This window comes from Aulonocara sp. 'chitande type north' Nkhata Bay, linkage group LG2, assembly GCF_057382095.1.
Source record: "Aulonocara sp. 'chitande type north' Nkhata Bay isolate Kocher_YH1m ecotype deep benthic linkage group LG2, A_spYH_male_GT1.1, whole genome shotgun sequence".
NCBI classification, from domain to species: domain Eukaryota; kingdom Metazoa; phylum Chordata; class Actinopteri; order Cichliformes; family Cichlidae; genus Aulonocara; species Aulonocara sp. 'chitande type north' Nkhata Bay.
In genome coordinates, this window is record NC_141345.1 from 4362559 (window position 1) to 4389421 (window position 26863).

Here is a 26863-nt window from a genome sequence, read left to right on the forward strand (position 1 = left end):
TCAAGCAGGTAAGTGTATCATTGTCAAGGTCTAAATTCAAGCCACACCTTCATGAATGGAAATGCAGAGGTTTTGGAACAATGTACCAGGAAACGCATGGGCAGATAAAACCAAGATTAACTTGTACCCGAATTTGTTTATTACAGGACAGTCTAGGCAATGAGGCAACAGTTTGTTTGTTTGTAATTTTACACATTTATTTCTTACAAATTAAGTCCAAAGAGTCCCACTGACAGATTTATTTCATTAATTTGAACTTACTACTAAAAACAGTACTCTAATGTGTAGTTAAAATTCTTTACACTGACAGAAAGGGGAGTTTAGATGGTCTGGCCCACTTGAAATATGGCCCATAATGTAAAAGTTTGACATCCCCGGTCTAGGCCCTTAGAAAGCAGGGATTTTATAGTAAGTTTTACTTGCAGATAAGATAAAAATTCTTAATCCTTTCAAGAGTTTTACTCCCCACATAAAGGGAAAGATATTCCACTAATGGCCACTCATTTCTGTAGCACTTTAACATCACATGAGAATAATTATGTTGTATTTAAAATATATCAAATTCTCCTCCTGGAGCCATTCCCAGCTGGCAGTAAAAGAGATGCCTAAAATTATAGGCAATATAATCCTTTTGAATAAGTGAAAGCCTTACTTCTCCTTTTATATGTTCATAGAAAGCATTAACCCACCAGTGAGGGAACTCGGGATGTATACAAGCCATAAGAAAGGACAGCTTTGTTGACATGTGTTTCATTTTAATGACTTAGATCCACAGCGATAAAGGAAACACTGTCCACCTCTTTGCTGCCCTCTCTTGTAGTCTTTAATGTATATATAGTGTTGTTCTTTTTTTAAACAATGAATGAAAGGCCATGACACCATCTTTGTTTTTATTCCGCGTAATGAATGTAGGTCAGTTTGCAAGCAGCGTGTTTACATAGCATCGCCGTAACTCGACCCATATTCCGCATAAGTCTGCGTGCACGAACTGAAATTTTTGCCTCATTTCACACCCTGTATACATGCACGGACTCTGCTATCCGCCTCACGTGTCATTCTCGTCATTCATTTTCCACGCTGGCTTCGTTCTGCCTGAACATCCGCCCCTCGTCCTTTCCTCTCTCCCTGACTGCGTGCCGACGCCGTCCGTACAAAAACTCCGCTACAGCGAATTTCGGGTTCCTTGTTTCCTTATATGGTGATGAGCGTCGCAGCCTGGCCCCTCCCTGAAACTGTGAGCGAGGCGCGTGCACTAACCGCCGCCGCCGCTCACCGTTCGCTTCCATATTTGGAAGTGAGTTCGACAAAAACCGCAAGGAGGGGAGGGCAGGGGAGAGGAGAGGAGAGAGGATGGATGATGAAGATTTTCCTCCCACTCTGGAAACCCGCTCCGCGTCCGGCTGGGAGATGAATGTCGGTCATTAAACAGTGACAGACTGGTCTCAACTATCAAACACCCCTCACGCGGTTTATGTAATAATTATTACGGCTTTTAAAGGGCAGTTAAAAATGGCAACTGGAATAAACGCTGCAGTCGTGCTAATTTTACTCATCATTAAGTACCACTGAAGGTTAAATAGGTCTCACTTGCCGAGATTTGTAGGTTTTTTCACATTTTAAGAAAAACACATATTCCCATAATGCACTCTGTTATCGGTTTGGTATGTTTGATTTGTTCACGTACACTTGCCGCCACCACCCTAATGAAATATACATATATCAGATGGCAATGGGAAAATTGTGAAACGATACATATTATATATTTAAAAATATTATATATTTAAAAATGAGTTGACAATTAAACCAGGCGCCACTTAGTGCCTGGTTTCATTTTGCGTGGATTAGATTCGAGGCCCTCTCTGTGTTATCGTCATGTTTGTTATTGACCAGTAGGCACAACAGCCGGACTACCGCGGTTAACAGACATTCACTCCCGCTCGTGCACTTTGGTCTAACCGGGGCCGCGCTTAAGGGCGCGTTCACGCTTCGCATCCAGTGTTTGTGAGCAAGAGCGACGATTCAATCGCCTTTTCAATTTCTACGAGACGCAGACGAATCCAGAGCTACAGCTATGGTAGGTTTAACACAGCCTTTTCGTACTTTTGTGTTTTTTATGCATTCTCGATGGCTTTTCTGCCTAATAATGACTCAGTTTAAGTCCGCGGGGAATTTTAACTGGGTTTAATTTGTAAGTGTTTTAGCGTCACTCGAGCCGGCTGTATGCCGCAGGAGCCTGTGCTAGCGCTTGGCTAGGCTGGGGAGCTGACTAGGAAACTGGATGGCTAATAATGCCGTAACGCAGTGTAGTCTTTCAGTGTTCGCATTCAGTGAACTTTCCGAGCGGCAATTTTCACACGATGGAGATAACAGACTAGGTTAATCACTAACGATTTTTTTTTTTAAGTAAAAGCCACTGGCGCCATTTCGTTCATCTCCCAAGTGTTTCGCCGACAAAAAGCCGCTTTATCGAGGGGCCCCTGTCTGAGTTAACGTCCGCACCGTTGCCATGACACTGCTCCGGTGTTTCCACTGCATCATGTTTCAGTTATTTCACCTGTGCTCGCCCGTGTTCCCGCATCACAGGGCTGCGGCGCTGGCAGGTGCAGCAGCACCCGTGCCTCCGGGGCTGCCCGGCTAGCTGTATTGTTAGCCGGAGTAGCTGCGTTACAGTGCAGCCAGAAATGACACCCATTATGGCGCTAGCTGAAATTTTCTTCTTTGTCTGTACACGGCTCCCATACTGACGCTGTTGTTTTAAGTGCAGGTGCATTCGTAAAGCATTATTATTATTATATTATCCCACAGTGAGGGCAAAAGCACAAACCGCATGATTGTGGTGGAGGGACGCCGTGAGAATAAATGTGCGATTTGACAGACGACCGGTCCCTTTTAGAGCAGTTTTGCCTTATATAGCAAGCTAGCGTTCACATGTGCGTGTGCTGCATTCATGGCCCCACCCTGAATTTGGTGCAAAGACCATTTTGTTTGGGGCTGTATTTTTTTTATTTTTTATGTCTCAGCGATTAGATTGGACCTATCGCAACTGCCCCCCCGTAGCTTTACTCCGTTTCTTCAGGGAGGAACCGCATCTTTGACCGGATTATTACCGTTATGAAACACCAATTTGGCAGCGTTAGGGGCCGCTTACTAGAAGCTAGCGGGGCCGCTGTGTCTTCACGTTCGGCGCTGCGCATCTTTTATTTTGCGCTGCGCATCTAATTCATACAGCTGTTTACTCACGCGGGTCGGGGGGAAAATAAATAGATGTCTATTCATTCATTCATTCATTCATATGTGAAACACTAGAGAAGCAGGGATAGTTTTCCCCCACCGCCCCCAAAGGGAAAAATAATGTTTATCTAAGTACTATCGCCATTTTCCTCGCTATCCTCACAGACGTGCACTAAATCACCCCGAGAGTCTAGACATAAGCCTGCCGTGGTCTTCCAGTGAAATTGTCCTGCAGCATAAAGGTGAGAGGCCTGTAATCCTGATAAGGAAGACTTGGACTGTGACTCCTTTGTACTGATTCAGTTGAACCTTGGCGTCAGTGATTATCATTAGATAAGATTAGAGCTGGGTCTGAGCGCAGTCATAACGGTTCCACAAAAAAAAAAAAAACTAGTACCATCTCTTTTTATTATTATTTAACAGTTGCAGGCCATGTTTGGTGGTTGTAGTCCTTATCCCTTCCTTCGAGGAAGAATGCAGTGAGATGACTGTGCTTTCTCATGTGCAAAATAGTGTGTGAACTTGACCAAACTGCAAAGGCACGGAGAAATGGTGCAGTACCAGTCTTACTTTATTAAGTAGGGCTGCTCACTGGTTAATTATTACTCTGGAATTCTCATTATCTTACAGGCCTTTAACGCCCTGAGCAAACATACAATGTCTGCCCCGGGCTGCTCCCCCAGTTTTCCATGTTTCCTGCCCCATTATTTCCTTTTCATTGTCTTTTTTTTTCTCCCCCATTGCTTGGGGGATCTGTTTTTTTTTTTTTTTTCCTTTCCTGTAAGGGGCCTTAAACAGAGTCAGAAGACATGATTGTGACAGTGAACTTGGGTAGCCTGTATTATACATTTCAACAGAAGCTTCATTGTTCATGACTAAGGGCGACGCTGAAATGCTCAAATCCTGACCACACCCTCACCCACGTGGTCATCTTTATAGCAGAGATGCCTGTTGCGTGGAGAAAGGCCGAAGCTGGGTAATGTTTTATAACTGCTCGTCCAGTCATAGTCACAGAAGTGTAGACACACCTGTTAGCTGAACTTACAGGGTTTTTTTATGTTCAGTGTGGACTTTGGACAGTCTAGACTGGCCACAGTTTGCCGTTTTGTTTTCACTATTCCCTTGTTATATATTATTGAGGAAATTGTGTTTTTATGACAAAATCATCAGTGTTTATTTAATTGAAACTCGTGAAAATATTCAGTTTTGTTTTATCCAGCCCACATCTGGTAATCACCACATCTTTTGTGCGTTCAAGCCTTTTCATCAGTCACTGGGAGTGTTCCTGCTCTCTCTCTCTGTGTGATGGTCACATGCCACCCTCTCAGGCCATTCTTCAGCCTAACGATGTCTGTATTTACTGTAGTTGTCACGTGCGGCCTGTTGAAGACCACAGCCTCGCGTTGACGAAGCAGTGACTATAGAAAATGACAAAAACCCACCCTTTTGTTTGACTCAAGCTTAAAATACATTCAGTTCCTGTGCATCTCCTGCCAAGTTAAACAGTTACTGTAAAAATATACCATCACCTTTTATAGTAAATGCAGAGGTGCTGAAAAATTCCAGGTTTTTTTTTTTTTTGAAGAAAAGAAATTCCAGCAGACCTGAAGCCATTTCTGCTTGGTTTGTATCAGGGAGGACACAATTATAATAAAAATGAACGTGGGTGTTTTACATGCCAAAATGTTCATGGCATTGTTTTTTGAAGAAACTCGTGCAGAGTCAGACAAACAAATTAATAATTATTCCAGTGATGGGCGAGGAAACAGGTTTCGGAACCTTTTTTGAACTTTCTCTGTTGGATGTTTTTCCAGTCTGAATAACATATTTGTGTAAACTATCTAGTGTTTGGTTTATGTTCTGAATGATCAAAAAGTTTTTTAATTCATTGTAAACAATTGAAATAAAAAGTATACTTTAAAAAAACATTAAAGCTACCTCAAGTGATGTATATGAACTTGGAACACTAAACAAAATGAAAAACAAATTTAGAGGAAATGGCTTTTTAGTTTTTAGTATTAGTTAGTTTGGTAAAACATTGTTATCACAACTTTCCTAATGAGGTAATATCCTGGATAACCTGTTTCTCTGTCAGATCCGCCTCTTGCTTTTCGCATCTGGTTTCAAAAGATGGTGATGGCAGAGACTCTTAGTTCAAGGCTTCATAACAAGCCTTCATAAACTAGTGGATGACATCAGTGGCTGCATCGATCTTTTATTATGTGGATAATACTCACATTTGAAAAGTTAAAGGCATTTTTTGCAGACTTGTTGATGAGTAGAAGCATTAGTCAGTTCACATTAATAACATTTTGTTCTTAATTTTGTATTGTTCTCTGTATTTTGTGAATTATGAGTTATATACTGTACTGAAGCTATTCAGGCATGTTAGGGAATTACTTGAATTTTCAAGAGTTGTTTTAGGGCAGCTGTCGTGATTTTGATATATGAGACTCTGTATTAACACATGGTTCGATCCTTAGGCCTCCGGTGTGAAAGTCACAGATGAAGTCATCACGGTCTTCAATGACATGAAGGTGCGTAAGGCTCAGCCAAATGAGGACGAGAAGAAGAAGAGGAAGAAGGCCATCCTGTTCTGCCTGAGCAAGGACCTGAAGAACATTGTTCTGGACGACGGCAAAGAGATCCTCGTGGGCGACTTGGGAACCACCGTGCAGGACCCATACCAGCACTTTGTGAAGATGCTGCCCCCAAACGATTGCCGCTATGCTCTGTATGACGCCACCTACGAGACCAAAGAAACAAAGAAGGAGGACCTCGTCTTTATCTTCTGGTGAAAGCAACCGTTATTACACATTTAAAAGTTTTTGAGCTTCATTAAATTGACATTAGAGTTAAATTGTTTTCCTTACGTCACAGGGCTCCAGATAGCGCTCCCTTGAAGAGTAAGATGATCTATGCCAGCTCAAAAGATGCCATCAAGAGGAAATTTGAAGGTGAGTGTCTGGTTGTGATCAGAGAATCATCAGAAACAAGTATTCACACTTGATCTTGAACCACACTCAAACCTGAATTATGTAAACGCTCTCGAGACAACACAACAGAGGGTATCACCTGACTCTGCTGTCGCCCTCAGCTCACAAAGGATGAATGCATCTTTGAGTTAATTGTTTTAATATTGTTTTAATAATGTCAGTATTATAAGTGACGAGCCCTCAGTCCCCAGTATCACAATACTTTATTGATCCATAGGGAAATTATGTATTGGATGTTGTTGCTCATAGATGCGATGGGTGGATCCTTTAAATGTGGCCACATGTGAGCTTAAAGATGAAAATAAGATTTTTGGTGAGTAGAGACGCTGTTGCAATTGTGGTGTTTAGTGAGGGTGGATATAACTGTGAAACCCAGCACTGCACAAGACTTATGATTGTCATTTTATTAGCCAACGAGCTTTCTGATTCTAATAATGATCACAAGTTGCATGTTTTATTAATTAACATATGAAATTAGTGGTCAAGTCTGTAAAGTCATCTGGGATGTGTTTACTGAGGTCTCAGATTGAGGGAACAGAGGGTCATTTTCACAGTGCACTTCCATAAAGAGGTACCCCCTGCCGGGCTGCAGTCAGCCAGAGACGATCATAAAGTGAAACATGACTTGAAGTGTTTCTTTTGATCAATAAGTTTGCTGATGGTGTCGCACCCAGCTTTTATATGATTTTAAACTCATCATGGTCCCAGTATTTTATTAAGGTTAAAAACAAGATTTGTGACACAAGAAGGAGCTTTGTTTGTTGTTTTTTTGCAAGCCATAAAATGTTTAAGAACCACTGCCCTATGAGCAAATGCTTGGTGATGGTTGACATGAAGACGAAAGAAGAAAATGAAAAGAGGAGCAGAAAACACGAGAAACTAACAGGGCCAAGCTACAGGAGAGAGAAAAGACAAGAATTAATGGCATGCTGTAGTGGCATCTAATAGGGCTCAGTGCATCATGGGAAGTTCATCAGCAGTCTGAGTCTATAGCAGTGTAAGTGAGAGTGGTTCAGGGTCCGCTGATACAGCTCTAACCATCAAAAGGAAAGTTTAATGCTTGATCTTGTGAGCAGAGAGGAGTGTTTGTCCCCTGAACCCAACTGAGAGAGGAGTCTAATAGCTGAAGAATCTGGCTCCCATTTTACTTTTTAGAAACTCAGGAACCACAAGTAAGGCTGCAGTCTGAGAGGGGACTGCTGTATTGGGATAATATGATACCATGAGTTCTTTAAGAGCTCATTTGGGACTTTGTGTGTCTGTCCACCTTAGGTTTTTGTTTGTTTGTTTGTTTGTTTGTTATTTAAGTAATTTTGTATTAAAATGAAGTGGATTTGAAACGCTTCCAAATGTCAGGCATTGTTTGTAGGATGAGTGAATATTTTCTCCTGTTAAACTTGTTTGTCAGTGTACATTCATCAAATGAGCTCACCTGCTGAGTTTTTTCCCCCCTTGATGCATAACTCTGCCTGTCTATTTTGCAGGTATTAAGCACGAATGGCAGGTGAACGGTTTTGAAGATCTTAAAGACCGGCACACTCTGGCAGAAAAGCTCGGTGGCTCATCGGTAGTCAGTCTGGAAGGAGCTCCTTTATAAATATCCCTCCCCCTCTTCTCCGGCTTCGATTAAAGCCTTTCAGACACATCTGTCGGGTTTAGCTGTTCATTCCAGTGTGGTGTGGAGAAGGGCAAAAGCAGAACCAGCATCAATTCGTGGGACTCTCGGGGAGGGATATCATGGGTGGGTTTTTGGGGTCAAGTGACAGTTTTAAAAAACGACAACAACAAAAATAAAACAACAACGAATCAGACTGTCATTCCAGTTCATGCAACGTAAAGATTATGAACAAAACACAAAGGAAAACATTAAGATACAACTGAAGAAGGAAAATGATGACGATGATTAAAACTTAAATACACACAGTTCGTGTTTAAGGACAGGGTTTCATTCTTTCCAGGTTCCATTTGACTGACTGCAGAGAAAGAGACGGTCAGCAAACCTTCTAGTTTCCCAACCACTGAATCCTGACAGATAATTGTTCCAACTACGTTTTGTTTTTTTTTGTTTTTTTGTTTTGTTTTGTTTTTTTTGCCAAACTTCTAGTTAAGTTTTGTAAGTGTGTATAGTTGAGTAGGTGTAGTAATGAACTAATTCATTTGATTGCAGGAGCTGTATAAAAACACTCTGGGGGAACACGGTTAAATATATATAATTTTTTTTCTTTGTTTTGTTATTCCATTGTTCTTTTTTTTGTTTTTGAAAGGTTCCAAAACTTGAGCAATTCCTTTATATTTCCAGTTCCGGGTGAGAAAAAAACATGACATTTGATGTAGTGAACAGACATTCCTTGTACTCGTTAAAACCAGGATTTCCTCAACTTAAAAACTTTGGTGTTATGAAGGTCTGATGGGGAGCGATGTGTATATGAAAGACCAGTGGTCAGAGTTTAGACTGAATACTGAATGGTGGATGTTTTGTATCGTCTCCTTATCTCTAATAAAAAGCACTAAACTACTGACACGTGCTGCTCTTGAGTTTGTTTACTCTCAACAGTGTTTTGGCTTTTTGATGATGTGTGACACAGAATTATTTTTAGTAGCTACATGGTCATGGGGGACCAGTATTTAAAGCACAACCTGCATGTCCAGTCCAAGAAAATCTATATCATTTTGCATGAAAGTGTCCTATGTTCAGTTAATGTACTGAACAATATTTCTTGATGAAATATTCATGTTGAAAATCTTTACTGACATATTGCCAGCAAACGACAGTCGGTGAATACCAAAATAAACCCACTGAGGGCATGCTGTAAAATCAAAATGAAAAAACAAACACATAATGCAATGATCCAAATCCTAAACACAAAATTTATTCACAAAAGAACACAGGAAAGATTCCAGCTGATCATCAGCCTCTCATTTATTTTGTCTCATGGAGTCTCCAAATGTTTCCCGTTGGCGGTAGAATGACTGGTTCTTGCATAGCACGTTTCTACTCAAAGCAGGTATCAAAATGGCAACCTGCCAATTAACAGATGATCTGCTCTACCTCCTGAGCTTCAGCCACTCCCAAGTCTGGGCTGCAGGTCAGTTCAGCACCCGGACTCTACAGCTGTGAAGCCATACTGTTGTAATAGAAGCAGTATGTGATTTAGCAATGTCTTGCTGAAATATGCAAGCTTTCAATGAAGCTCCATCATGCAAAGATGAAGCAATGTATGCTTCCATTGCTTCATCTTTGCATGATGGAGCTTTAAGCTAAATTTGTGGACTAAACAGTGAACTTTTTTAACAAACAATAATTTCTGGAAGTGCTCCTGAGCCTGTGCAGTGATTTCCATGACAGAATCGTGGGTGTTTTTAAAGCAGCGCTGCCTCAGTCCCCGAACATCACAGGCATGCAATATTCATTTTCAGCCTTGTTCCTTGTGCGCACAGATATCTTCAGATTCTCTTAATCTGTGGATGATAATATGTACTGTAGATAATGAAATATTCAAAAATCTTCACAATTTAGCCCAGCCTTTTTATTGTAAATAAAATATGGCTTTATGAGATTTGTTAACCGTTCTGTTTTTATTTGCATTTTACAGTGTCCTAACCTGGAATTTGGACTGCAGTTTCTGAGCCAGGTAGACAGCTCAGTTTACCTTAAAATGAGCCGGATCATAAAATAAATACAATAAAATCATGTAATTTAACACTAATGTCTTTAGTTTGCATAGCCATCCAGGTCACATGTTGACACTCCTGTGTTGGATTCCTCAGCCTAAAACAAGGAGTGCCGATCTTTTTTTAGTTCCTGGGCCACGTATAGCCGAAATTGTCTTAATCAGGATCAGTCTGCGAAACTATCTCTTAATAACCCTTAAAAAAAAAAACAAATGAAAAAAATTGCTTGTCTTTATTTAAGCGTAACAAATTTTAAGTAGATTTTGAAAATGTTCACATCTGAACATCTAAATGTGAACTACTGACACCCACCTAGCCTGAGATATCTTAATAAGAGTAAGACGTCTCAGTTTTTGCACATTACAAAGAAATGCTGCCATAATAACTGGCAGCTCATTACCTAAACTCTGCCCCACAATTAAAAAAAAAGAAAAACAGCAACTTTTTATGGATTATTGACTTTAAAAACCACAATTTTCTGTCTTTAATGGTTCATTGTAGAGTGGAGTAGAGTCGGTCCCCTACCGATCACATGTTGAGTTTCTCGATCTCCAGCTTTGGGTAAGAAACTGAACCCAGTGCAAAAGAATGATAGTTAGAAAGTGCTTAAAAGCATAGACTAAAACAAATAAATGTGTGAGTGAATGTGGTTTGTAGTATAGAGTGCTTTGGTATGAGAACCGTCCAAAATGCACACCGCCTTCATTTTGCAAAGCCCGTCAGACAGGTTTGAGCCTCCGCTTGAGGCACGGACGATCTCGTCCTTGAGGCACGGCCTCTTCTGTTCTGCAGTTCTGCAGACTCCTCTAACTGGATCATCACTCCTCCACAGCGGCAGGAGGTGTTATGACCACAGGAGGGCAGCACAGCACCACTCCTGAACCAGAGTCAAGACTATGGACACACACAGTTATAAATCTCTGTTTATTAAAATATACCAAGCATTTTTTTAAAAATAAAATAAAGTCAAAACTCTGTGTTTCCAGTCCGGACCAAGAACAGCAAACGGTCTCTGCTCTCAAGATACCAAAAACCAAGTCCCCAAAGCCAGAGCAGGAAAGATGCAAATACAGCCTTGGTGGATTACATTTGTCCACAGTAGGAAAATAATGTGCAGCTACTGACACACACATGAGTTACAGTGTTTTTTCCCCCTCTTGTTAAAAGTGGCTTCTGTTAATGCTGTGGAAACACTGACTTATTAATCTGACTGCGAGTGAAAACATATTAAAAGATGCCGTTCTGATGATCTCACAGGCTGGTTTATTTAATAGGCCCAGAGGTTACAGGGAGCAAATTAAAGACAGGAGAGAAATAACTCAGTGTTGAAATGGATCAGATATTTGACCCTGTGTGTGTTTTTTTTAAGTCATTTTGAGCTTTATTGTGTTTTTCATGCTCTGCTTTAAACCTCCTGCCTTTGGTCTTTCTCAGTCCTGGACACAGTCTAGCCGGTTTCCATGAACCCAGTAACAGATCTGAGCGAACTTTAAAGGAGTGATGCGCACGGCCACATTGTAATCCCGGTTCTCGCCATCTATCTCCAGCCACTGGTGTCCAGAGAAGATGCCGATGACCTTCCTTTCCCAGCGCTCTAAGTTGTTGTCCCACACTCGGCCGTATACTCCAGAGCCACTGGCTCCAGGTCGGGCATCGCAGTGCTGATATATCAGGTCATTGGACTCTTCTTCCACGGGACAAAACCTGTACACGAGCTGCCCGGGCCTGTCGCTGTCGAAACCGGAGAAGTGGATACGATGGCCTGCCAGATCGTCAGAGGACGGAGCCACAGAGAGACGCATGAAGGGACGACGGTGAGGCCAACGCAGCTCCAGCAGGGCATAATCGAACTCCATGCTAACCTCCTGAGGACCCTGGATCCAGCCCTTTGGCACACGGGTGCGTCTCACCCGCACCCAGTGGACCAGAGGCTTCTTGGCAGAAGTGAAGTGTGTTTTTGTGCCGTTGATAGATGGAGGGATCAGGAAGCCCACCCTGAGCCTTCGCGCCCCATTGACATAATCCTTCCCATCATGCACACAGTGTGCAGCTGTAAGGACGTGCCGCTGAGACACGAGAACGCCGGTGCAGCCGGTGGAGATCCGCACAGCTGTGGAAAAGGGGTAATCCAACAGGAAGTTGTCACCTTGTATGTTAAAGCGGCCATCCGCTCCATAGATCTGCCGTCTCACACGCCTGGGCTTCACTCTCCAGGGCGAAGGGTGAGCTCCTCCTGACTCTGCGTCATCCTCCACATCTACCGTGGTGAGAGTGCGCGAGCCGTCGGCGTACAGGGTCTCGAATGCCAGTTTCTCCATGAGCTGCTCTTCCTGCTCTCCTCTGTGGAAGCAACTTGCGTTGCAGTGAGTGGTGAAATCCAGCTGAGCGTAAGCACTGAAGCGGGAGCGGGCGAGAGGCGTCGGAGCGTGAGGGACCAGCGTGGGGACGTGGGCTGGAGGAGGGTGGAGGAGAGAGAAGGTGAGGGGGAGCTGAAGAAACAGGTGAGTCAGGAGGGAGCTCCCAGACGGCGTCATCGTGGTGATGGAAAACACTGAAAGGACACAGAAAATGATCAGGCATCTCTGAGATTGCATGGATTCCTGCACGTTTGACAGGAACGACAAATGTGGAAAACATTCCCAAACAAGATGCCCCAGAAATACACAAGCTCTAATCCCTTCATAAATCTGCACTTGTTTTCAGATGATTATTGATTGTAAATCACACCACAAGTGAGGTCAGCTTAGAAAGTTTTATGTTGCAACGCAGGCCTGAACTTCATGTGGTGTGGAGAGGCAACAATGAACCTCTTGTTCCTTCAATATAGATTACCAGGAAAATGGGATTTCAGCCCAGTGGAAGCAGAGACGTGGTTTAATGTATGACAAATTACAAAGAAAAGTCAGTGAAAGAGTCAGAAAAAAAAGCTCTAAAAAACTCACGTTTGTTAAACTTCTTTAACAAACTTGAGAGTTTTTAAAGGCACTCGGATGTAAGGAGGTATTTTTCATTAAACATTAACTATGTTACAGCGTACACAAGGCTTTCGGGCTTTCAGGGCAGATTAGCAGGGATAAGCAGACACTTGATCCCCTTTAAAGACTGTGGATCCCCAGGCACTCATGGCACGAAGAGAGCAGGTGTGTAAAAAAAGTGAAAAGGCTACAAGTCCAGGCAGGGCAGCAGAACAGAGCATTACTCCTAACTGAAGACAGGGTGGGGCCTGTCCACACACCTATGAGCTGCCCCATAAAGCACTGTAACGGAGGTAGAGCTGCAGCAAAGGGATCCTGTAAGCTGGGAAAGTACAAATATCCTTCCATGGCAGCTGTGAGGACATTCAAAGTGGTAACAGCCTGGGAAGACGTGTAATCCACGTTTTAGGGTGTAAAATAAATGAAATAGTTGTCTTTTCACAGCCTTTTGTTTAATGTTGAATGTTTTAGAGAACTATTTTGATAGAAAATAAATAAAGATGAAAACACGGGAAAAGACACATTAATCTGGAGGAAAGATGGTGGGAAAGGTGTGGCTTTGTGGCCACTGCAGTAACCTGAGATCATGGTGTGTCTTTGAGCAGACCAAGTGCAAACAGTTTTTGTATCGCATATCAAAGTCTAGCCCTTACAGGAAGTGAGTCCTGATGTTTGGATTTGTTTTTACTTATTTTGGTAAGCAGTTAGGATAAGATAAAGAAATGGCTGTGTCCTACATTACAAACAATCCATTTCCTTTTTTTACACTTAAAATATATTTATAGAGCTGTTATATCATATTTGTTGCCCTTTCTGCTGACCCCAGGTCTTTCCAGAAAAGAAGATTTTTAATCTCAATGAGATTTTTTAAAGCATATATAAAAATCACCTTGCCAAAAACTGATTTCAGCTTTTACCTTGTTCCTGAAATGTCTGGTTATCATTCGTGAGAGACTTGTTTAGCTGATTATAGGTCAACAAGTCATTTAGAACAGTTTAAATATCTACAATCATCCAAGGCAAGTATCTAAAACCCTGCAGAAAACTTCCCGATCAGCATCTGATCTAGTCCATATAGATCATATGCTGCAGTGAGATGGACCGTAGCTCAAAGTTTGCTTAAAAAACTTCTTAGAAAATCTTTCAACCACCTCATTCAGGAAATTGTTCACGTACAAAAATAATTCGTAAATGTGAATGTAACTCGAGTTTAGCGCTTTATGTGTCCCAGTAGAGACACAGCAGCAGTTCTCAGCCAAGCCTCCCATTATTACCTCCTGATTACAGATCGATAGTCCGTGTTTACATCCCAGTCAAGTTCTCCTCCCCATCAGACGACTCCTTCGGGATCATTTCCCCAGGTTGTCCTCCACCTCTGCGCTGACAGGTTAGCTACTTTCTCCCACCTCCGACAGGTAAATCTCATAGGCTCTTTTACAGCGCGTGCACATGCAGCTCCAGGTGTGGAGCGAGTCTCGGGGCGTGCCGTGAAACCTGCTCTGCTCAGCCTGAGCGCCACAAATAAAACCTCGAGCCTGAAAACAAGTGTTTTCTCTTCATGCACCGGCCGGCCTCGCGGTCCTAGTGCCCCTCAACTTCCCGCCTGCCAGGGTGCCGAAGGGCAGCACGCGCTGTAGTTTTACAGGTTTAATCATAAGACAAAGTTAAACGGACTTTTTGACTGAATGGTGCTGAATGGTACTGGTTTTAAACGGTTTATAAAGTTTTCCTTCTTTTAAAAAATACATGAAAAGTTTTACATGATAAATGTCAAATCACAAATCATCTTTCTACTGAATGTTCCTCAGGCTGCCCACAAATTTCAATTTAAAGCAAGAAAGTTTCGGTTCAATTCAATTTCATTCAATTGTAGCTAAATAACACCAAATCACAACAACAGTTGCCTCAAGGTGCTTCATATTGTAATACAATAATAGAGCAAAAACCCCAAAAATCAAACAACTCCCTTTGAGCAAGCAGTATATTGGCGACAGTACATATTGTAAATCTCCTAAGGCTTTCAGTTCTGGTCAGACATTTGCATGCACTCATTGTGGCGTGAATGTCATGGTAATTTGGGGCTTTTTACAGCATGCATCTTTAATGACTCTAAAAAACAATGTGTGCATAAGTTTACGTTTATTTTAGATTGTGTCTCATTCACACAGGGTCACATACATACAATAATTTAAATCTTTTAAGTGGTGCAGAAGGTTCTACAATATCTCTAAACTTGTCCTGTTAGAGTCTCATTGGTGATCATGATTGAACACAACTGATAGCTTCTCTTTGCCAGCATGAAAAAGGATTTGTTTGACAGCACTCATTGTATCAACCAAAACTCAGAACAATGGGAAAGTCCAAGGACCTCAGTGAAGACATAAGAAGGAGAGCTGTAGATTTACACGTGCTTGGAAGGTCTCGCTGAGCCATTTCTAAACAACTGCAGATTTCAAGATCATCAGTTTAAAAAATAACATGTCAGTACCAGTTATTCTGATGTGTCACCACTTTTTTAAAGTCTGGTCTTCAAACTTCATGCCCATGGTGAGTGCACGTGAGCTGCCAAGCATAACTGTATATAAATCGCCAATAAAAGCAGCCTACTTTTTAAGTTTTTGTTATACATGTAATTATATGACTTAGTATTAAATATGTGAGCATTCTGTTTGTTGTATGGGGGAAATTATATAAGTCTCACTGGACATATAGTTTATATATGTCGTTTTGGAGGGAATGGGAAATTCCCTTTATTAGAAAAACTCTTTCTGTTTCTTTCCATAACACTCTCCCCACTGTAATATCTTTAGTGTAGCTCTGTTGTGACATGAAGACTTAACATTCACTTCCATGAATCACCATTCCTGATTACTGTTTCTCCTCTACCGACTTAGTCACAGAATATAAGTGTTCATTTTCATATCATAATAAGTGTCTGGTGTTGAGCTTTGTAGCCCACAGCTACACCATAGCAAGAAAAATCTTGTTCCTGGCATCACACTTTTCATGCGTGCCAAAAGATAGATAAATTTGAAGACCAACTTCAGCGCACTCAGACACTCTAGCTGGCAGGCAGACGACTGTTAGGGCATGTTAGCTGCAGAGTTCACCGCGTCCTCTGACCTTGATTTCCAGAGGTCTTTCGAATCTGTCAACCTGTGGAATTTGGGAAGCCCTGGAGTGACACTATTCGACGACTTGTTGCAGAAAACAGAGCTCCCAGTCACAGAGACGGTGCTTTCAGGGAAGCCAAAGAATCTCCCACCAAAGACAGAAGTCTGTCTGTCGCTGCTGTCCTCAGAGCAAATGTCACCCGAGAAGAACACCTACCCAACCCGCTCCTCATCTCTGTAATTAGACATTCAGCTGGTGCTCAGGGAGAACTATGGTGCTGACAGATTGAGTGTAAGGTATATTCCCTCTGAGATATGAAGGATGGTAAGAAAGATAGCATGCAAAAAGCTAGAGAAGTGTTGATGCAATTTCTGTAAGCAAGATGGTATCACTGCCTGTCTCTGTGCTACAGGCAGCGAGCACAAGAAGTTTTGTGTGTTCGCATGTGTGTGTTTGGCACCAAGCAGCTTGGCTTATGTTTCTCTCTGGAATTTCTCTCTTTCCGTCCTGTTCTTTTCAATGTTCCTCACAAAACATTCTGCTCAAATTAAACAGGGCAGAAGATGCACATGTTACCAGAAACATTATGTAAAATACTGTTTGCTTTCCTGCCAGCGCGGAGATGAGGAGATTAACACCCCTCTGCAAAGTATTGATTTCCAGACACCAACCTGTTAGCTTAGCTTACTACAAAGACTGGAATAAAGGGGTAATTTCTGTTCAGTCACATGACTGCTAACCACACAACAATAACTATAACTGCTGTTTTGGACGTGTGACACTATCAAGTGATCAGGCCCCAGTCAGACAGGCCTAGAGACCAGTCAGTGATCCCCTGGCAACCACAAATCTGTACTCCCAGTCTGGTTGGCAAGTGGTTGTCGGGAGTTTCAAGGTGAAATTGGTTGCAAAGATGGTTTAAAAACCTCACTGTGATTGCTTTGGGCACTAGCAAACGGAAGTTACCCACTTTTCTGCAAACATTCCCCAAGTACTCTCCAAGTGGTTGTGAAACTGTGAAAAATGCGATGCAAACTGGAAACGGAGACCATTTTCTTTCAAAGTAAAAGTTGCACTTTTTCAAATGTGTTGGCTGTAGCACTGCAGTACAGGTTTTAATGCTCTCAGTTTCCAGTTCGGATAGCATTTTTTACAGATCCACTATTTCCGTTCAATTTCAGTTCAGTTTTATTCATATAGCACCAAATCATAACAACAGCTGCCTCAAGGTGCTTTATATTGTAAGGCAATGACCCTACAATAACACAACTACTGCTTGGTGAGTAGCTGGTGACTGTTTGCAGACAAGTTGGTGGCCTTCATGCAAATTACAGGCAAGTACTATAAAATACTATCAAAACTTGTAAATACCATCATAATATTGTTGTAAATCTATATTTTCAACCATCACTGCACATGTTGCATGCCAAATGTTTACATGCATGATTAGAAAGATAAACCACCAGTAATTATGCAGCCCAGCTGTACATAATTTTGTTATTAAGTGCAGTAATTAATACACAATCATTTAACATTATCAGGCATTTTTTATGAAACGTTGAATGCACAATCAAATATAAACTGTTGGCTCTGCAGTTTCCTGCAATTCAATAAGAACGATTTTATTTCTCTCCTTGATGATTGCTGCAGCCGGTGGTAATTTGTGTGCAAACAATGTGTGAGTGCAGTGTCAAAGGTCGTGTCAGTAGGTTGTATCATCTCCACTATGGCCATCGTTTAACCACAAGTGATAAAATCTACCAACAGACTCTACAGCTACACAAAATCTCTGCAAAAGCTAAAGCATAATAATAACAATCATAGTTTGTATTTTTACACCACTTTAGAAGTTCCACAGATAACTTTTCACCTTCTACACTTAAAGCAAATTAAATAAATGTGATACAAGCAGTGAACTTTGGAGGTGCTGTGTGTGGACTAAGATAAAAGGTGTGATTTTACCTTTCAAAATATGAAAAAAAAAATCCTTCAATTGAAGAAAAAAGGTGTGCTACTAGGTGTGTTAGCAAAAGCTAAAGTAGAATTACAGTAGAGTAATATGCCCTTCAGAGGAAGTAGAAAACCAGATTTCCCCCAAAAGCTTTTATAGCCTGTATTTGTTCAGCTGTATTCAAATTTATTACACATGACTGAAACTCTCTGGTACAATTTACTCAGTTTGTTATCCTGCATAAATCAGTGTGTATAAAAAGCCTCCCAGTGTCCCACCTGTCTCCTGTTGGTAATGTGGTTGATTAGCAGATCGTTGTTAAGCACATGTTTCAAAGTTTGTCCATGGTTCAGTATTTAGGAAAAGGAACAGCCGCTATATTCAGTTAAAGGAAGAAGCTGTTAAAAAAAAACAGATGGTGGTGATATATCTTTCCTTTCTGAAACCATTTGTTATGCTTGCCAGCATTAGTTCAATTCTTTAAGCTGTACCTGCCGATTCTGGTCAAAGGTCACAAAGGGCTAAAGCCTGGAAACCAAGCTGCCAGCTTTGGGTGCTGGTGAGTGAAAATAAACACGTTTCTAGACTAGTTTGCATATTTTAGACTGTAAAAGTGCCCGAGTTTCATGTTTTTGCTATTTGGGGGAAACACGTCAGCTCCACATGAAAGAAAATTCCTGGACTGAGACTCAAATGATGCTGACACACTGCTGCCTTTGTTAGAAGACAGATTTTTTTCCCACTGCATTGCAGACCTCAAACGCCACGTTACAGATTATGCTTGTCATACATGGACACCAGGTGGGACCCTCACTTCAGTGGAAATTCTTTGTCTAAGCACCAGGTCCTTCTCAGACCAGATGTAAGAGCTATTTGACCAACACAGCATATATACTATACCATGCAACCATCCACCCATCCATTTTCTTAACCTCTTAACCAATTTAGGGTCACAGGGCGGTAGGTACCTTTCATGTCTCTCTGATAATAAAACCTCATCAGATACAAAGTCTTAAAGAGCTCATAGTTTCATATTATCCCAGCAGGCTTACTTGAAGTTCCTACTGTTTCTAGAAGTACTTGGGAGTTGGTTCCAATGGAAGGCAGGGGGGCCTTCCATTGGAACCAACTCCCAAGTTGAATTCCTACTTTTAAGATCAAACTTTAAACTTTCCTTTTTGATAAAGATTATAGTTAGGGCTGGATCAAGCAACCCTGAAGCATCCCTTAGTTATGCTGGTATAGGCTCAGACTCCTTGGGAGGAGGTTTTACTACTACATATCATTAAGTTTTGTCCTCTCTCTATGCTCTCTTTTCAGCTCTTCTCTTTCCCCAGGAGTCACCCTCAACGGTTGTGTCAGATGACTGCTCCTTCAATGAAAATGGTTCAGCCAGAGGTTTCTTCCCGTTTAACAGGAATTTTTCCTTCAGACTCTCACCAAATGCAGTTCACAGGGAATGGTCAGATTGTTGGGGTTTTCCCTCTAATACTTTGGGGTCTACCTTACAATATAAAGCAGCTTGAAGTGAGTGTGGTTGTGAATTCGTACTATGTAAATAAAATTGAATTTAGTAGCCCAGCTGTCATAGAGTGTGTACAACCTGGACAGATTACCAGTCTAGTGGATGTGTTAACACAGAGAGACAGACATAGAATCACAAATTAACCTAAAATGTATGTCTGTGGACTGTGGGAAGAAGGTGGAGCACCCACACAGACACTGGGAGACTGCAAATGCCACATCCAAAAGCTGTTCAGATTAAACAGTCAGGCATGAAAGATTTACTCTAATTTACTTGTGATAACTGGTCTCAAGTAAACAAGGACTCATTACAAAAGATGTAACTGGTCAAAAAGTTCAAAAAGTCAGAAACCACTTCTTAGAAAAACTTGACTATTTTCTGATTGGTCCGTTGCATTGATGAGTCCGCCTTAAATGAGACCTATTTCACCTGTGTGGATGAAGTCCTTTTTAGATGAGTGAGCACTTTCTCCTCCATCCATTAAATGCTAATTTTAGAAAAAGTACAAAAAAAATATTTTTTGTTGACTAGTTGTGGAAATTCACAAAACATTACATATCTCAGATGTTTAACATAGTTTCCTGGTGTATTTTTCCTCAACTTCACATTTGTGTCTTTAACACTTGGCTCCTGAAGGTCAGTGACCTCCCTGCTCAGCTCCCAGCTGACCCCAGAGCTCTCAAAACTACCTCTCTCGCTGACCCACACTCACACTTTCCAAGATGATTCATTTAAGTAAACAAAGGCCCTGACTCTACACTCCTCTTTGCACCTGACCACTGTGAAGGGAATTCAGTGCTTAGTCTGTCACTGCCTGAAGAGGAAAGAGAAGAAAACAAATACAGGACACTGAAAATGAAAGTATGAGTGTCAGTTTTTTTTTCTTTTATCTATAATTCTGTGTTTGAATAGGGCTATCTAATAAATCTTGTCACTCCCACCAGTTCGAGCTGAGCTTATTCAGCCTGCAGAGTTCATTGCTCAGTACAGCAGTGTGCATGCATACTTTAAATTTTCTTGAGAGTGGTGCTGTGGCACTGAACACATGTCAAAACCTGTAATAGCGCCATACTGTACAAACAGAGTTCATTCCTAACATATGTCTCCTCACCTGCACTTCAGGCTGAAATAAATAAACCAGCATGCAGTCTCCTTTCCTATTATCGAGCCAGCACGGTGGGCCGAGAGATCAAGATATGTGTGACCGTTCAGCTGACATGCTGTGGGGGCCCCACGACAGTCTGTCTAAGAGATTGAGGGATTTATTAGCAGGATCAGAGGGTTTTCTCTGCACTCCTTAATCTGATAATTGGCTTCAAATTCAAACAAACTACCCGAGCTTTAAAACCTTAGAATGAACTGTTCATAACAGTCCTGATGCTCTTGACACGATCTCGGCTGGGCCCTCCTGTCACTTTGAAAACACACAAACTGGAGCCTTTATTAGAGAGCAGCTCGTTTACAGAGCAGGGCTGTGAAAGGAAAGAGTGCTCCACTTCTCCCCTCCAGCCTGTGCCTCAGTGTTTTATCCCCCCCGCCCCCTTTTTCCATCCAGATATATTTATTGCGTCTTGACTCCTTCCCTTTTCATCCCATCTGTCTCTCCTCATCATCTGTTCAAAACAGAGCAGATATTTTCCATATTTCAGTCCTTGCGCTTCCCACTTCACTAAAAGCTTCATCTGTGCCACCAATGACCTTTTCAGAAGTAAGATTTTCCTCTTTGATAACTACCTCATCCTCCTGTTGAGCAGATACCCTTCCTGCCATTAGTCCCTGGTTCTCCTGCAGGGCCTTGTGGGTACGCATTCAGCCTGACTTCCCCTCGGCATGATGTCATTTCATTTTTTGGCTGCACGAGCTGTAAGAGGAAAGGAGAAAAAAAGGGGGAAAAACACAGTTAGCAGAAACAGAAGTAAGGAATGCAAACTGACTGCGATGAAATCCGTCAGGAGAGACGAGGAAAGTGTGCCTCCTCATATCTCTAACCACTCTGGGCAGAGAGTGTGGAAGGGAGTGTGGAAGTCATCCCAAACAGCCGGCTCTCGATTTCAGGCCTCCTTTAACAGCCTTTGAACTGGATATATGGAAAGGAGAAGGGCATCTGTTTGTTTAATCAAGTTACAAGTGATGGTGGGAGCAAAAATGATGAAAATAAATCCACTAATCATTATAAAATCGCCTCCCAGATTGTTGCTGCATTAGTTGTTGCTGCGTCACGAGAAAACACTTTTTTTTTTTTTTATCTTAACCCTGAACAAACCCTGACACTAAAAACAAGTAAATAAGTTGTGCTTTCAGCTTAGCTATCTCCAAGCAAAATTAAAAGATCGCTCCTAGAATATTTGATAAAACTCAAGAGTGGCAGGCACCAAAGAGCTGAATATCTGGGTAATTTATACCAGAAGGACAAAGGAATGCTGGCAATCTTTGGAGGTATTTGGTGAGACCAGACTTAATGCAGAATTGTCAATTGTCAACAACAGCGAAAGTATCTGGAGGAAAAGACAGGCGTGGATATGCTGTGCAAAATGCAAACATGTGTCTCAAGTAGGGCGACTGAGTGCGGAGCTTTCATCGCACCAATAAAGTCTGGATATCCAGAGATCATCAAAAGAGTCTGTGACAGGAACACAGTGCAGGCGACTGCAGACCATCTGACCACAAAAGATGGATCACACTAAAGCTAAAGCTGTTTCTGCGGAGGTGATGGAGACAAAAAGCATTCAAGCTATTCGAGCGCAGGAACAAGTCTGGTGTGAAGCACTCTGTAAACACACTCAAATATTTACAGGCTCGGGGTGAACATTCCCACTGACACTCTGGCTGTGTGGATCTCTCGTGCAGGCACAGGCGCAGCAGAGTTTCACTGATGAGTTTGCTGCTAAAAATACCCTCTGATCCACCTGCATGTCCTCACTTGACCCTCTGAGTAGCGTGATATTCCTTCAGATCTCTGCCTACCTGCCCTGAAAACCGGCTTAAGTTTCCATGAAACTAAACTTGTAACCAGGAGCACCAAATGAGCTCCTTTGAGTTTAATTTATTATATTTGATATTCTTTAACAAGTATCACCAATTTGTGTATAATCAGTCTTGGTAAAAAGCTTCAGGCCTATGGATAATAGATAAATAATCTTTTTTATGCACTGTTTATGAGTAAGTTTACAAAGAGTAAAGCATGCATGGGCTCCTTTGATTCACTAACATGATTAATTATGTTAATTAAGGCTGCATAGATTGATAAAGGACATAGAAACAAGCTAAAAAAAACAACTTTTAAGCTTTGCAGTGGGAAAGTGTTAGAACTAACTAATTTGCGTATCCAGTAGTAGATGGACATCGCTACTTCTTTAGCTTCTTAGATGCTAACAGTGCTAATTGGTGGACTGTTTTGAAAACACAAGCATGTGTTGTAAATATAGAAAATGTCATATACAGTTAGGCCATTAATTTGTTGGAAAAAGACAGTTTTTAGTTGCTGTTGGTGCTTCTTTCTGCATTCACTGAAAAGCTGCTCTGTTGAGCTGAGATCAGGTGACTGACCATTGAAGAATATCTCATTTGTTTTCTTGCTTTTGCAGCTTCCTTTGGGTCGTTATCCACTTGCACCGTGAATCGGTGTCAGTACATCCCTCTGCTTCTGTCTGCAGTCATACATGTCCATGGCATGACACTCTATCCACCATGTTTGACAGAAGATGTCGTACACTTTGTGATATGTCTTGAATCATTCCCATAATTCTGGTGCAAGTATACTTTGGTTTCATCTGACTAAAAATTGGATTTTGGTGTGCAGGCCCTTCTAGATGTTTTCTGGTGAAGTCTAATCCGCCCTTTTCTGTTCTTCAGTGTAACCGGTGGTTTGCACCTTGTATTTGTAAACGCAACTCTTGATTGTAGACCTTGACAGTGATACCTAACTTCCTCTAGACTGTTTTTACCTTTGATGTTGTGAAGCTGTTTTTCTTAACCATGGAAATAATTCTGCCATCATGCACTTTAGTTGTTTTCTGTGGTACTTTGGGCCTTTTGTTGTAGCTGAGGTGGCCAGAGCATTCGTTCTTCCTAAGAATGCACCAGACTAATGACTTGCTAAAACTTTTGCTGTCTCTTTGACCTCCTCCACTTACACTCATATCTCTTTTGTCCTCATATTTAAAATTACAAAAGCTACAAAACAGAAATTAAACACTATTAATAAACTTTGTATATTATGTCTGCTTCATTTGTCACGAAACAACAAGGTAGCTGAGTGTGGTCCTGTATAAAAATGGCTGTAATTCCTAAACAATTTTGGTGTTTTTCATAGTGCCTGTTGATTGTGATTCAATTTTAATTCAGTGTTATTTTACTGAAGCTTTTATTGGAGACTAGAGAAAAGGTTTACATGTCTCACACAGTAACATGTCTTAAAAAAACAGAAACAATAACGTGATGTTTTCCAGTCTTGCATCATGTAGTGGACAGTTACATCCACTGAGTCAAGCCTGAGGCTGGGTGGTGGTGGTGGAGGGGTACCTGAGTCCTGAATGGAATGTTCTGCGACATTCTGGAATGTTATCGCCACAGTTCTCCACTCTGAAGAACTCACAAAGAGCCCACCCACGAGAACTGTGCGGTTGCTGGGAAACTAAGAAGCCCTGATAACGACCACTGTGTGGAGTTTGGACTGAGGAGAGGAATCCAGGGAGTGTGTGTGTGTGTGTGTGTGTGTGTGTGTGTGTGTGTGTGTGTGTGTGTGTGTGTGTGTGTGTGTGTGTGTGTGTGTTTACTCAAGCCCACCAAACACAACACACAACAGCACCTTTTAGAAATAAAGCAGTTCATGCTTGTAAAACAGTCAGGACTGAAGGTCACCAGCTAAACTAGTTTCAGAGTTTGCTTCACTAAATCACATACCAGAAAATCTTAAAGTAACTTCAGAAAAGCATAAATAATTTTAGAAAGAATGTCTATCCCTCATCAAGAGCAATCATCTACTTAAAACTGAGTTACAAGTCAGTTTTAAACACAGATAACTGCTGCATTTATATCCACACAGAGGAGTTACTCTCAGATAACACTGATTGTTATCGTAATGCAGATAATAATGAATAACACATTCAACTTACACCTGAAAGAGCCCTGGCTCTATTCCAGGAGAAGACACAGACCTGACCTCAGCGATTCTCCTAGTGTTGCTTCCAAGCCCAGATAAATGGGAGGGATGGATGCATTGGCGTAGGGGGGCATTTGGTGTAAAATCAAATATGCAGATCCATCTGATAATAAGGGAACAGCTGAAAGTACCTACTGCATGTAGACATTTCTTTCACTTAAATAAACTAACGTCCCAGAAAGCTAGTGGTAAACGGTTCTTACATAGTGCTTTTCTATTGTCTCTGAGCACTCAAAGCACTTTATACAACATGCATTATTCACACAAGCATTTTTTTTTTTAAATCTTTTATTTTTATTCCATCACACTGGTGCAAGTTGCCCTCTGGCCTTTTAATACACTTGGCATTTCCCCCTCTTCACTGAAAAAGCTGCTGTTCTTTTATTGTACGTTTCTTCTATAATTCTGTTATTTCGCTTTGTTTAATCAACTCCAAATTCATGATGGTAACGGCTGTCAAGATCACTTCCTTGACAAAATACTGAACAACTTCTCTGTGAATGAAAAAAAAAACCCCACTGGGCTGGATTCAAGAGCCAGACAAACCCCAATCATTGTCTCTACCGAGCAAATTAAAGTTCCTAACAAGAACTTAATTACCAGTGCATGTGTTGGGCTTGCTCTCAGTGAAATTAAAGCATTTTTTTCACCGCTCACCTCTCTCCTCCCACCGCCAAAGGATTTTTATGGTCATGACTATGCCAGAGCTGTGCAAGTGAATGAGCAGAGCTGTGCAAGCCAAAAGTGAGAACGCTGAAAAACAGTCTAAGAAGGACAAGAACGTGGCTTCTTCTGCCGCATTCTTTCCTTCATCAGGAATTCACTGAGGTTTGGCTGTGCATTTCATTTTTTTTTTTTTACTGGAGCCTTTTCCTGCTCGCCTGGGAATAACAAGGCCGTCCATTACTTGTCCCAGTGAGCTTTGAATGGGGAAGCCGCAGACTGGGCTTCAGAGCTGTCCAAGTGCTCAGGGCAACTACACACCCACAGTTTCATCCTTAAACACTGCATAAAACACATGAACAAAGTGTCTGTAACAGACCTCTGAACACAGCGGAGCTCATTTTCCTGAGAATAATACTCTCTGCGCAGACCAGCCAAAAGCTTTGACTCAGTGTTTTGTCCCCCAAACCTGTACTCCTTTCAGCTGCAGACAGATTCATGAAGAAAATGCAGCTGATAATTAGATTCCAGCATGGGCACATCTCTCCTTTGTGCACAGCTGGAGCTTTGTTTTTGGTTTTGACCAACTTTTAATCCAAAGCTGACTCTGGTCTATAAATCCAGCAGACAGGAGGTGCAACAGATTTACAGCTCCAAAGAGACATCAGTGCAATTGCAAAACATTCCAGCGACAACTGTTTAATTGTAAACTTATCTAAAGAAGCTAGAAGAACAAACAGCTCAGAGCCCTTTGATTTGTGGCGATCACAAAAGCTTTTCCTAAACCGTGTCTGTTTATAATAATGTGAAGGGATCCAAAACACTCCGAGCCAAAGAAAAGTTGGAGAAAACACCGGAGATCCAGTTGGCGGGGATGTCCTGTATCACCAAAACCAGTGTGTGCAGTTAATCGGCGCTGCAGTCGTGTCTACCTGTTCCTCTATTTTATTCTCCTCTTCTGAACCCATGAAACATTTTAGTTTCCACTGTTCACAATTATCTCACTCTCTAATTGTTATGTAAGTGACTATTGTGCAATCCTGTGAAAAATTACAACCCATGATAATCACTTTGATACCTCCCACCACCCCACTCCCACTGATGAAACTCCTCTGACATCTCACACTAATTGTTCCTGTTTTTCCCAAAAGCATGCAAGGCGGCCTGAATGTCTGAAGGCACGGAGCAGGCAGTGGGAAGGGTGACAACAGTCTGAAATCGCACTGAAAAAGAGACACACGCACGAGGCAGCCAAGGTGGCCAAGGCCTGATCTCAGCTAAGAGAAGGCTGGGCTGCAGCTGTGTGTCCTCATGTTCAACTCCCCTTTAGATCCAGATTAGTAACACTGTTACTCAGCCAAGACCTGCTCCCACTGACACTTGGACCTAAATGCACTGTGGTATACATTTACACAAAGCTGGGGTCTTTATTTTTCTATTGATGTGTCTGCAGCATGTGTCTGTTCACAATTTGTAAATGGCTTCATTATTGCATTAACTACACGGACAAGGATGCAGATGTAAACTGTTAGCATGATAAATAGACCTGTCTAATGCACTAGACTGAGACATTAC

At 41.7% G+C, this 26863-nt stretch overlaps 2 protein-coding genes across 2 annotated transcripts; one reads left to right on the plus strand and one right to left on the minus strand.

Moving 5' to 3' along the window:
• Nucleotides 1-1915: 1915 nt before the first annotated feature.
• Nucleotides 1916-8746, plus strand: cfl1 (cofilin 1). Its single transcript, XM_086303043.1, has 4 exons — nucleotides 1916-2074; nucleotides 5715-6025; nucleotides 6112-6188; nucleotides 7712-8746. Exons 1-4 carry the CDS (start codon nucleotides 2072-2074, stop codon nucleotides 7822-7824), a joined length of 504 nt encoding a protein of 167 aa, XP_086159169.1. The 5' UTR covers nucleotides 1916-2071; the 3' UTR covers nucleotides 7825-8746.
• A 2063-nt stretch (nucleotides 8747-10809) lies between these two features.
• On the minus strand, nucleotides 10810-14383 carry prss23 (serine protease 23). Its single transcript, XM_086303055.1, has 2 exons — nucleotides 14149-14383; nucleotides 10810-12450 (listed from the first exon to the last, which is right to left on the minus strand). The coding sequence occupies exon 2, from the start codon at nucleotides 12431-12433 to the stop codon at nucleotides 11330-11332; it is 1104 nt and encodes a 367-aa protein (XP_086159181.1). The 5' UTR covers nucleotides 12434-12450; nucleotides 14149-14383; the 3' UTR covers nucleotides 10810-11329.
• Nucleotides 14384-26863: the final 12480 nt, after the last annotated feature.